Source organism: Oryctolagus cuniculus, chromosome 3, assembly GCF_051225735.1.
Source record: "Oryctolagus cuniculus isolate XC-2025 breed Fujian yellow rabbit chromosome 3, ASM5122573v1, whole genome shotgun sequence".
NCBI classification, from domain to species: Eukaryota; Metazoa; Chordata; class Mammalia; order Lagomorpha; family Leporidae; genus Oryctolagus; species Oryctolagus cuniculus.
Window position 1 is genome coordinate 104,357,877 of NC_142869.1, and position 13,284 is coordinate 104,371,160.

The 13,284-nt window shown below is 34.2% G+C and overlaps 1 protein-coding gene across 1 annotated transcript in view; it reads right to left on the reverse strand.

Moving 5' to 3' along the window:
* Positions 1-707: 707 nt before the first annotated feature.
* The window catches only part of SPOPL (speckle type BTB/POZ protein like), a 65,302-nt gene continuing 52,725 nt past the window's right edge, over positions 708-13,284 (reverse strand). Inside the window, 4 exon segments of the mRNA XM_089329245.1 lie at positions 708-4,880; positions 8,772-8,825; positions 8,914-9,056; positions 12,110-12,232. Of these exon segments, the coding sequence (XP_089185371.1) occupies positions 4,736-4,880; positions 8,772-8,825; positions 8,914-9,056; positions 12,110-12,232 (465 nt within the window). The 3' untranslated portion in view covers positions 708-4,735.

Genomic DNA, 13,284 nt, shown 5'->3' on the forward strand with positions numbered 1-13,284 from the left:
GACCTTTTATCCTACCTTGGCCACAATTTTGAAACACTGATTTTGTTATTAAGAGGGTTCAGGAATATCCAGCTCCAAATATGATTTTTGATGACAGCAAATGATTCAACTGTCTGGGTTAAATGAAATTAAGAAGGGGTAGCAGAATGGGGCCAGCACTATGGCCTAGAAGATTAAGCTTCTGCCTGCAGTGTCGGTATCCCATATGGGCACCAGTTCAAGTCCCAGATGCTCCACTTCTAATCCAGTTCCCTGCTAATGCACCAGGGAAGGCAGCAAAAAATGACCCAGAAGAAGCTCCTGGCTCCTGGCTTCTGATTGGCCCAGCTCTGGCCGTTGCTCCATTTGCAAAGTGAACCAATGGATGATCTTCTCTCTTTCTCTTCTATGTATCTTTGCCTTTCAAATAAATTTATCTTTTTTTTTTTTTAAAAGGGGGGGTGGCAGTACCAAGGAAAAGGTGATCTTTAAGTTTTACATTAATAATATATAAGAATAAGGCATTCAATGTTGATCATATACACATGTTAAAACAAATAAATGTGTAGTAGCTCACGGTTGAGTAAGTCATTAGTAGAGCCTAAAAAATACAGATTTCCTAGGTAGAAAAGATAATTACTCTGCATGTTCTATCAAATACAAGGTTTTTTTCCCAAGCCATCATACTTATCTAAGTTTTTAAAATAAACACAAAATAAGTCAATTAATTCTGAATAAGTAGTAATAACTTTATTTTAACTCAATGTGCTGAAATGCAAAAAATATTTTCAGCAACAAATGTATCTCGTTAACATCAACTGATTAAAAATGAGGCTGAAAAGTTAAATAAACTTTTATACATCTGAATCTTGAAAATTAATTTCCACCATAATTAAATAATTTTAGCAGAATTTTATTTTCAAAAATGGGACTCAAGTAAGTTATATCTTCATTTTAAAAACTGAATGCAAAATTAACTGGGTTACAGTATACAATGATAAACTAACAACAGAAAAAGATTTAAATATAAGAATTCCTTTTTAAACATAAAGTTCACATACTGCAAACAGAAGACAAGGTGTGATTTCATTCCTAGTGAAGAAGTCTTGCATATGGTAGGCACTCAATATTTGTTCAACTGGACCTAACATTAACATCATTCCATGAACACTTAAATAAAGTAGAGCTCATAATCTGTATAAAAAAGGTTTGCAAAATACTCTTATGTGTGCTGAAAGTGCTGTCTTTATAATTTGAGAACACTAAAACAAACCCACTCATCCACCTACTTTTTTTTGCAAGAATACACTGAATATTTTTATTTCACCCATCAAGAGCATGCTATCCAAAAGTCAGAATTAACCACTTTGAGAGTATAACTGGCTAGGAAAAATGCAAAATTGTTGTCGGATATTCACAAACTTAACATACCAAATTCCTTGTATTTTAGTAACACTAGGTACTTTCTATGATCCACAATTTTGTAAAGAGTTCTGCTTCGATTTTAAAGTTATACACAAAACTTAAATGGATAGGTTAGTTAGTAATTATACTTTTGACAATTTAAGCTCTCACTTAGATATAGCTTAAAAATAAATAAAAATGTTCATGACAACTTTTTCAGAGATCTTTGATAATATTTAATTTTGTTATAACTGATGACCTAAAAAGGCACTATCTTCACATTTTATCATGCAGTAAATTGAACACATTTTTTTAAGAATTATAATTTGTCAATTAACTGTGTCTCCAAATAAAGCACATTTAAGTGAAATATTTCAACTAACCTGAACTTTCAACATTAAACTGAGTCCTAGTTTCAGAAATACACTCTTTGAACAAACCACACACAAGCCCAAGAAATACAGGTACCCACATACATACGTACACACACACACACACACATACACACACAATCACATAATTCATGCAAGATTCTCCAATTACTATTTCAAGACAATGACACATGAGTATTCAAGGAGGTAACATTGGCAAGCCATAGTATGGCACCTTCATATTTGTGCTCCAAATACCAATATACATTAAATTTTAAAAATGAAAAAGGCACAAATACAGTATTTCTAGATCTTAAAGAACAGTTATCCAATGGTTATTTTTTAAACATGTATTTAAAACCACTCACTACTTTCTAAGGAAAAGCCCTACTTGGGTGACAAAAGGGAAGCAGGAGCAGGCTGATAAATTGAAAGGCAAGATTGCTCTGGAAAGATCTGTGCCTATTTTGAAAATAATGTGTTTTAAAAATGGAAGAAGAAAAAGGCAATTAGAGCACTTGCTTCAGAATACATTAAGTTTTTTATCATTGTCTCAAGAACCCACCATACCAAAAATATACATAATAAATAAAAAAATAAATCAACTACCATAAGATTCTGTTAGTACAATGGTAGGCATTGTATTACCTGAAAAGTGGATACTTTTATAACCATGGATATTCTCATAGCACAGTGTTTGACATTTTTGGTACAAAATGTGCTACCAAACTTAAAAATCCTTACGAAATCCTTAGGATTTGCAATAAACACTACAGTAGGCAAGGGTAAGCTGAAACGTTCACTATACAGTATGATTATTGAAGTCATTGTGGCTAGAAATGTAGATTAGAGCAGTGAATCAATTCTCAATGTGCCATTGTGCTGTCCTTTAGATATATCCACTTTTTCTTGATAGATGACAACATTAATTATCAATTTATTTTACTGTAAGACTGTTAAAATCTTAAAAGTGTATACATACATGTGTACACTTATTTTTTATATTCCACATGTAAATTTAATAGGCTCAATCTTAATGGTGGAGTAAAGGAAGTGAATTTCTATTCTCCACAACATTCTTTCTTAGGACGAAGTCCATTACCAGGGAAGAATATTTCTCCTATTCCAAGAGATTCTTCCAATTTAAGTTACCACAACAATTAAGCATCAATTAAACATCAGAGAAAGAAGCTAAATCTGAAAATGTGACCTTTCAAAATCCTGTTTGTTGTGGATAACAAACGCTTATTTTGATAGTGCCTGCTCAAAGTAAGTTATGAATCAGTCCTGATATGTTTTGATTCCTTCAGTTAACACCTAGTAAAGAGACAGCAAACAAAAAACCTATTCTCAAGCTTCATTTTTTTCCTTTTGCCCTGAACTGAAAAACTAAACAAATTATATAAATTCTAATCTGCAGAATAAAGTTATATATGCAAACACATAGTTATATGCATTTTTTCCCCAGTGACACACTTTTCTCTTGTGGCCAAATATAAATCTTACCTAAGAAGCACACTGCACTGCTACAGTAAGTCAGATCCAACAGCCTGACACTGATTGCTCCTGCTTCTCTGGGACAATGCACCAAAACAGACCTTCTTTAGGAACACAACTAACAAACACTGAACATGTATATATGTGTTTAAAGCTAAAATTCATTTATAATAAAGAACTGGCCCATGAAAAGCAGTTTATAAATAGTTTATCCTGTTCACATTATGCAGAATTTCAATATCATCCACAATGTTAGTACAGTAACTGAAACACAAAGGAGAAAACAAGGGGAGAAAAGCTTCATAGTGCAGCCTGAAACAATCTAAGAGTTCTCTCCTTTGTATGCATCTTGCACAGGCAAATTCTATTAGTTCACTATCTGAAAGAGAGTAGACTGTCCAGGATTTGTTTATTGTTCAGGTGCCTTTTCCAAAGTATGAAAAAACAGGAATATGAATATCTGAAATTCAAACCAATTTAACTGTAATCAAGGAGACCCTTCTTATCTATTATCACAAACATCCCAGTTGCTTCCATCTGTCTTAAAAAATTATTTCAAAAGTTAAGACACAATTAATTACACCTTATTAATTCCTTCAAAAACAGGAAAAATATATGTACCATTCAGCATACAAAAGTTACACATTAAAAGTGCATATATATCTTTCTTAATTGGCCCACTCATTAAATTTACATTTGGTCATCCTTAACTTTTAACATGTACAGAATTCCTCATATAAATGTAGGTCACTATAAATTAAAAAAAAATACTTCAGCAGAAAACATGCTTTCTTATTGAAATCTTAACCTCAATTAGTTATCAATCATTGTAAATTTGGATAAACCCACAGCTTGTTGAATAGTTAACAAACACCACAAATTTTACTAAAAGTCTGGGCCAACTCATTGCATATTTGCCCCCTGAAATGAAAAATAAATTAGAACTGAAGCAGTGTATTGCCATAACTTACCTTGAAGGTAAGCAGGTTCTTCTATATTTATACAACTCAGACTGGAGACATTACTGGTAATCTCCAATACAAGTGCTTTTAAGGAGAACCTACATTTAAACTTTGAGATAGCACAGGACAAAACCTCTAAATTCATTTTCCTTTTCTCAAAATAATGGAAGATCCTTTTGAAACTTAGTATTTTCAGTTATCAGAATTACTGCATTATGGAGCTAGTGCAATCCTGCATAGCCTGGTCAAAATGACAAGGCACAATAAAAAAATTAAAGTATTGTATGAACAAGAGAAGTCATTGAAGATAATTTAAGGCCTTGAAGTGAATTAATCAGTCTAATTTAAAGCTGAAGAATAAACCATAAATTATCCACCTGAAATGCAAGTAATATGCTTTTCACCATCTGTTCTGTGGACAAGAAAACAGATACAACTCTTGCTTATGGTTTGTGTATTAGCATCCTTCTGGACCTGGAGGAGTAAAGGTCAATTCCATTTTTCTACTGTTCATGGACGATTTCAGGACTGTTTTAGCCGTTTGCGAGGAATGCCAAACTGTGGACACTGTGCAGACGCCAGTGCTCGGAAGGCTTCGGCTACTAAATGAGGGTGTGACTGAATCATGGACTTCCACCCTGATGTTTCCATTATGTCAGTTGCTTGACTGAAAAATAAAATTAAAAAATGTTTAAGCAAGAATACATTTGAAATGCACTGTCAACTTTTTTTCTTAGTGGATTTCATGTATTCAAATCATTTGAGTTTATTACAACATTATCAATCTTAACAGTATTTTCTGTTGCAACACAAACTACTAAATTTTTCTGGTCATTTTAATGTACCTGCTCATTCAAGGGCCCTTTTACCTCACTCTTAGAGGAAGATTTTCTCCTTTCCAATTTTGCCATTTCCTCTTTTCCCTTAACAGCTAATCATTCCTTCTACCTCATCTACTCTTCACAGTCTTAATGATCATATTCAATAATTACCTAGCGATTTGCTAAATGGTTGGCCTCTCCTGAAAGATCATTCCAACTACTTGTTCTTTTTACCTGAATGTGCCTCAAGACTCATATATTCAAGACTGTCAGATGAGAACTCATTGTCCCTCTCCCTAAGTCCTGAATTCTTCCTCCCCCATTTCCAATCAGCTAAAGGAAGCTTCCACCAATATTCAGTGACTCAAGCCAGAAACCTAGTAGATATCCTAGACTCTGTTCTTTGGAATCAATCACCAAAACCCTATTTTGATTCCCAAAGACAAATGGAGCTCCTGGTTAAGGCCCATATCATTTCACAGATTATCAGCAGTCTCTTAATTTGTCTTTCAGGTTCCTATCTTGTTCATCTCAAGCTCTGTTCCTACAATGCTGCCTCAATTACATAAACATGACTATGCCATGTTCTCTTCTATATTGTTTACCACAGTCTATACCCAAGTTGTTTAGAAAGAGAAATCTGACTTCTTATTGTAGGCTCCCTACTTCCTCTAACTTTCTACTGCCTACTTCCATGTTCTAGCATTATATGCTGGGATCATAAATTGCTTATAGTACAATACATGCAACACATTGTCACTGAACAGTTAGAGAGACAGACAGATAGGAGGGAAGAGGGGAGGGAGGAAGGAAGAGACGGTGAGAAAAGGGAAAACAGAGGAAAGTTTCATTATATTCTTACAATTTTATCTATGAACTATATACAAATCTGTTCTCTTTTTATTAAAATCACATTAACATGAGAATTGATAATTGTGTTGTAGTAATTATGCATTTGCTGTGACCCTGAGTCTAATAAATTCCTTAAAAAGACAACAAAATTGAAAAACAAAATCAAATGTTGAAGCAACAAATCTAGATACCCTTCATTGCCTCCTCTCTTCTCTTCCTTACACTACCCACTATCCAAATTATACTCAAATATTATAGACTCTCCCTTCAAAAATACTATATACTTTTCTTTCTTCCCAGTTTCTGTCATCTATCAAGTTTAATTTTACCTTTCATCTCCTGCCTGAACAAACTGCTCTACCTATATTTAACCTTGTTCCTCCACAATTCCAACCTCCTGTCCTTTCTCCATTCCATCCCTAAGGTAGAGAGCATGTTAACAATTTAAACCCGATCATGCTATATCCTAGGAGAAAATCCTTTCCTGGATGCCCACTATGCTTTGAAACCCATCTAAAAGTCCTATTATTTTTACATGGCCCTCCAGGATCTGATTTCTCCTTGTAATCTCCAGCTTTATCTCCTTACTACTCCCCTAACCCCTGCCTCTCACTCTATACTACTCTCCTTAATCAACATTTTGCACATCTCATTCCCCCTTTCTAGGATACACTTTCCTTCCTCTCTTCCCTGTTTGTATGCCAGGGTAATGCCCACCAACACCACAAGTCTCTATTCTTACAGCAATTTTTTAAAAAGGCTTTCTTTGACCACTAGATTAAGTTATGTCCCTTTGTTACATGCTCCTATGGGCACATTGCTATACATTATCATCATTTTATTGCAAATTCCTGTTTAATTACTTATTTAATTATTAATTAATCTGCTAAACCATAAAAGTCCATGAAGGCAGGGATAAAAATCTGCCATACTCACCACTATATTCTCATACTGAACACAGTGATGTATGAATTTGCTAGATAATAAAATGTAAGTATCCAACACATGAAAAATCAACAAGTGCTTCATGCTCTTCTTTAGTTCATGCTATTCTTCTTGTCTATAATACCTTCTGATTCCTTCCTAATTCTGCTATTCTTAGTCCTGTTTTCAGACTCAGCTCAACCATTTTCAGAAAGCCATCCCTAAATCTCCAGGCTATGTCAAGAACCTGTACATACAGCCTCCTCAAACTTATTACTTACCGTATTAAAATGAAGAGATATTCATGTATCTATCCCTATCAGATACTGAATTTCTCAAGAACGTAGACTGAGACAGAACAGAATGTTTGTTAGCTGAACTAAACAGTTACTGATATTAAAACTTTTAACTGCCAAACATTGAATTATCAGTGTGTTATTATGTTTAAACTTTCCACTAGATGTTTAGAATCACAGTTATCTGTTAACAGAATTGATCTTTTCACTTATTCATTCAATTAATACCCATGTCTGTACATACAGTACAGCTTTATACAGTGTATAAAATAAGTTTTTTTGCTTCTGAAATTACAAAAGTTATATAATGTATTTTCCTAACAGAATAAAAAACTGGGGCTTGAGATTGACAAAAGTACTGGGGCCAGTGCTGTGGCACAATGTGGCACTGGCATCCTATATGAGCACCAGTTTGAGTTCTGGCTGTTCTGCTTCTGATCCAGCTACGGGCCTGCAAAAGCAGCTGAAGATGGTCTGAGTATTTGGGCCCCTGCCACCCATGTGGGAGACCCGGATGGAGTTCTGGACTCCTTACTTCAGCCTGGACCAGTCCTGGCTATCGCAGCCATTTGGGGAATGAATCAGCGGATGGAAGATTTCTCTCTCTAACTTTACCTTTTCAAATAAATAAATCTTAAAAAAAAATATGGAAAAGTACAAAGGATCCTAGACTTGCCATTTGCTGCTAATATGGCATATTTTAAATTCAAAAGGATTATTTTCTAGGATCACATACCATTATGGTATTATATTGCCATATACTGAACAATATACAGGACAATCAATTATTTAAAGGTAGTTATTACTTCTCACTTTGAGAAAATAGAATTTACGAACTAATGGCAATTCAGTTAACCAACTTCACATATATCAAAACAGATGAAAGTAAGGGGAATAAGTCATTTCATTGTTTTTACCACTGTCCTTTTGTTTCATTTTCATAAATATCAACTCTTGCTAATTTACGAAAGTGGAATGTAAGGGTTCACAGGCTAAATTAATCGAAAGTAGATGCAAGATACTTAACATAACAGCTCTTTTCCCTTTTTGATTTCAAATAATCACAAAGAACACAAAAGTCAACCTAAAAATTAGAAGGGGAGAAGTAAGCAATAGTTAAGTTCTAATATCTCATATTCAGGAAAATCAGGCTTAGAAGGATATAGAAACTATCCAATTCCCTACAGGTTTTCTGGAGAAAAGGAAAGATCAACCTGCTACCATTTTTGGAACTGTAGCCAGCTAGCTTAATACAGCAAATGATGCAAGATACTTGACTAAGCTAAGAAGCAGTGAGTTAGCAAATATAAAGAGTTTCTAAAAAAATCTGGAGGGTACATTCTTCATAGGATTAAATAAACAATTTCCCACATTTTTGGAACTGCTTTCTGGAGAGGCAGAAGCTGGATCTCTAGCAGTCCCTATAATATCTGCACTTGGCTATATGTGCTTAAGAAATTAAGGGTGTCTATCCTAGTTAGCATTAGAAGCTGATCTACCAACGGAACACAGCATCAGGAATCTACTAAGCAGTCAAATTACTTTTCAAAAATAATTGCTAGTATGCATCATAAAACTAATATCTGGATTCATACTTATTATAGCTGAACAAAAGACTATGCAAATAATTTCATTTATGCAGATCAGAAACTAATGTCAACTTACTTGCTGTTCCAGTTTTTCCCATCTTTACACCCAAGCTGTCGAAGTACACTGCACCTGCATTGAAGATTTAAGCACACTTAAAAAAAGTCTGGTGAAAAAATGTAGAAGGTGTCAAGCACACTGAAATACAAGCATAGCTTACCTATTAATAAAGTCTATGGCTTGTGCTTTCAACTGTTCTGCACTGTGCAAATCTGCAAGGACAAGGGTATCAGCAACATTTTCTACTGAGAGGTTACTACACAAAGCTTCTTCACACATGACCTTCAGTCGTTCCAGTGCATACTATCCAAAAGGAAAATATAATCATTATACATTAACTCCAACCAAGTTTTCAAATACATGGTATTTGTAACAGAAAATAAAGTAGATTATTCTTAGAACTAGGGTTATTTCAAAAGCCTTTAAATAACTGTTTTAACCTAACACAAATGCATCTAAAATAAAGAATAATTTTATTTAGAAAATATTTAGGAGCAAAATCCAGTATATTTTTTAAAGTTAAATTTTATGCTAAAAAGCTACCTATTACTCAAAATGCTTAATATTTCTTTACTATTTCAAACACCACAGTGTTCTACCCTTGTATCTTATCACTACTCAATCATGAAGAATGAATTCATTATAAAGTTAAACAAATCTTAAAATCATTAAAAATCCTTGCAGTTATTAGTGTATATATTAACATTATATAACATCTTTCACAGTTTTATTGAGGATCACTTGAAAGACAATAAAAGGTACATAAATTTTATAATTTGTTAAGTTTATATGTCACACAACTATCATCACTTCAACACAATAAACATATCCATCATTCCCAAAAAGCTTCTCCTCTACCTTTGTAATGTTTCCCTTTCACCCCACCCCAGGTAAAACCTCTAATGTTTTCTATCACTCTACATTCGTCTGTGCTTTCTGCAAATGGAATCATAAAGGATGGACTCATTTTTGTCTGGCTATTTCACTTGATATTGTTCTGAGATTCATGCATGTCACCAACTGTGCATCAACATTTCTTTCCTTTTTATTTCATGGTAGTATTCCATTGCATATGGAAATACAACAATTTATTTATCCATTCAACTGCTGATTAACAGCCAGGTTGCTTCCAGTTCCTAGTTGTTACAATTAAAGCTACTATGAACACCCATATACAAGTCATCCACATACATGGACATGTGCTTTCTTCTACCTTAGTTTTGAAAAGTAGACTCATTGGATCATATTCCAACTTTTTAAGAACCTACCAAACAATTTTCCAAAATGGTTGAACCATTTTACATTCCCATTAGCAGTGCATGAGTCCTGATTCTTCCACTGCTTGGATTATACTCAGTATGGTCTTTGTAATTTTAGCCATTATGGTAGATATGTGTAAGTACCTCATGATAAAATTTTCCCACGTAATTACTGATGTCAAACAACTTTTAATGTATTTCACTTGTATTATTTAAAAACAGTATCCACACAAACATTTTGTTTTTAGAAACAGCATTGTCTTCTTATTACTGAGTTCTGAGAATTCCTTACAAAATTTGAAAACCAAAGTCAGATGTATCCTGGGTAACAGCTAGTCATTCAATAATGCTGTGCAAATATTTTCTTCCAATGTGTGACTAATTCCTTTATTCTCCCATGTCTTTTGAAGGAAAAAAAAGTTTAGAATGTTAATGAAGTTCTATTTTATCATCCATTTACTTTATGGAGGTTTCCGGTGCCATAGCTAAGAAATCTTTGCCCAAACTAAGATCACAAAGACTTTCTCCTATGGTTTTCTTTTAGAAGTTTTAGATTTTTAGGTTTATGAGCCATTTGGCATTACTTTTTGTATGTGCTACAAATATGCATCAAAATTCCTTTTGGGGATATATGAGTATTCAATTGTTCTAATATCACTGGTTGAAAAGACTTCTGTCTCTTTTGCTTTGTACTTTTGTAGAAAATTAGATCTTCAGATATGTGAATATACGAATGTATTTGTGTTTGGACACCAACACCACACTGTCATTATTATTAAAGCTGCATAAGTCCTGAAAACAGGCAAAAAGTTAGTCCTCTACTTTAATGTTCTTTATCAAAGTTTTGGATCATTCTAGATCCTTGTACTTACATATAAAACTTTAAATAGATTCCCAATTTTAATAAAAAAAAAGTCTGTTAAGATTTTGAAAGGGCACATATTGATTTCTAATCAACTCTTTTTTGAATGGAAGATCATAAATACACATATTTATTCTAAGAAATATTTTAAAGAGAACTGATAATTTAATAATATTGAGACTTTCAGTCTAGGGACAAGATCTATTTCTCCATTTATCTGGGGATTCCTGAATTTTTCCTGGCATTAGTTTGTAATTTTTGGTATATAAACCTTGAACATCTTTTGTCAGATTTATGTCAATGTATTTAATATTTGCTATTAAAAATAATTTATATTTTTAAAATGTTTTATTGATAGTTACATATGCATGTGCAGATCTAAGAAGTAAGATTTCTGTATATATCTTGTCCCATTTCCTTCAATAGTAACATTTATCTAATGGTATACACACATGTGCTTTATTTTTTTTTTTTTTTTTTTATTTATTTATTTTTTTTTTTTTGACAGGCAGAGTGGACAGTGAGAGAGAGAGACAGGTGAGAAAGGTCTTCCTTTTGCCGTTGGTTCACCCTCCAATGGCCGCCGCGGCCGGCGCGCTGCGGCCGGCGCACCGCGCTGATCCGATGGCAGGAGCCAGGAGCCAGGTGCTTTTCCTGGTCTCCCATGGGGTGCAGGGCCCAAGCACCTGGGCCATCACACATGTGCTTTAAATACCAAAATCTGCTTTTAGGAATGAGAACTACTGACTTTCTGAGAATTGTTAATGTTTGTGCAGTTTCCCTACTTACAAAGTATTATGAGACTGTTAGCATTGTTTTCCTTTCTATGCTTAAATAGTAACAATTAAATCTATGAATACAGAGAATATAACATGCTTTTGTCATTTTTTAAAAACAAAGATCCTGCATGCATTACAGCTTAAGTCTAAGAATATCTGAAAAATGCAATAATTTTGATATTGTGTTTGTTCTTATAAAAGGGAATATACACTTAAAACTATTGTTTTTATAGTTTAATCTCCTTTGGAAAAAAATCAGCTTTTTCATGATTCAAGATATTTTTACATCTTGTCGATTTTTAAAGTCTTATGCTGTTTCATAAAATTCTCAAGAGCATCTACAAATAATATAATATTATATTTAAAGTTATTTGAAATTTTCATTTGATGATAGCATTTTACATAAAATATCAAGCTTAAAGATATTTTTCAACTCTTTAAGCCCTTATTACTTACTTTGTCTGCAGCTGCCAACAAGTTGTCAGCCATTTTATCAAGATTTGGTGCTTTTCCCGTGTAAACAAATCTCATCATTTCTTTAAAAACCTCAGGGTCTAAATCATTTATTTCTACTCGATTCTGATATTGAAAACAACAGACAAAAGAATACACATAAACAAATGAACCCACAAAAAATCCCTATTAATATTAAGAGTACCAAATCTTCACTGAAGTATTTTACAACTCAAAAACACATATACAACACGTATTTCTAAACTCTACTTAAAAACTGAGGTAAGTAGTTTTCAGTAAGCTATTCAAGCAAAGTGAAGTAGGACATAAGAGGAAAAACATACATCACGTAAGAAGTAAGGACCACGATGAACTGGAGAGCCCATACCCTGACACTTGCTCAGACCGAGATAAGAACAACTATGTGGGAATAAAAGCCCCAATCTCTAGTAAAAAGGGTTTACACAAACAAGCTGTAAGCCAATATGCCGTTGTTCAGTTTCTGACCTCTAACTTAGGATAGCTGGCTATTAACTTTCTGTCAAATTCACAGGTCCTGAGAATGCCTAAGATTTGACAGTTCTGGTCCCAAAATAAAGGAAAAGAAGACCAAGTATTTAAGACAACAGAACTCACTCTCTCAGGGCTCTCCATTTTGCAAAAATAGCATATCCTATTATCAACTGGCATTTCTGTGCTTACTTGAGACATACTCAAGTCCAGAAAGGGCTAGTTGCTTTTTCTTTTTGTTAAAGATTTATTTATTTATGTGAAAGTCAGAGTTACACAGAGAGAGAAGGAGAGGCAGAGAGAGAGAGAGAGAGAGAGAGAGCGAGCCTTCTATCTGATGGTTCACTCCCCAGTTGGCCACAATCACCAGAGCTGCACCAATCCGAAGCCAGGAGCCAGGAGCTTCTTCCAGGTCTCCCACACGGATGCAGGGGCCCAGGGAGTTAGACCATCTTCTACTGCTTTTCCAGGTCATAGCAGAGAGCTGGATTGGAAGTGGAGCAGCCGGGACTGTAACAGCACCCACATGGGGTGCTGGCACTGCAGGAGGTGGCTTTACCCACTGCGCCACAGTGCCAGCCCCAGATAGTTGCTTTTAAATTTCTAAATCTTTGTTTCCTGTTTCTCTCCTGAAATCAATAAATCTAAATAACTAACATTGGGGCTGG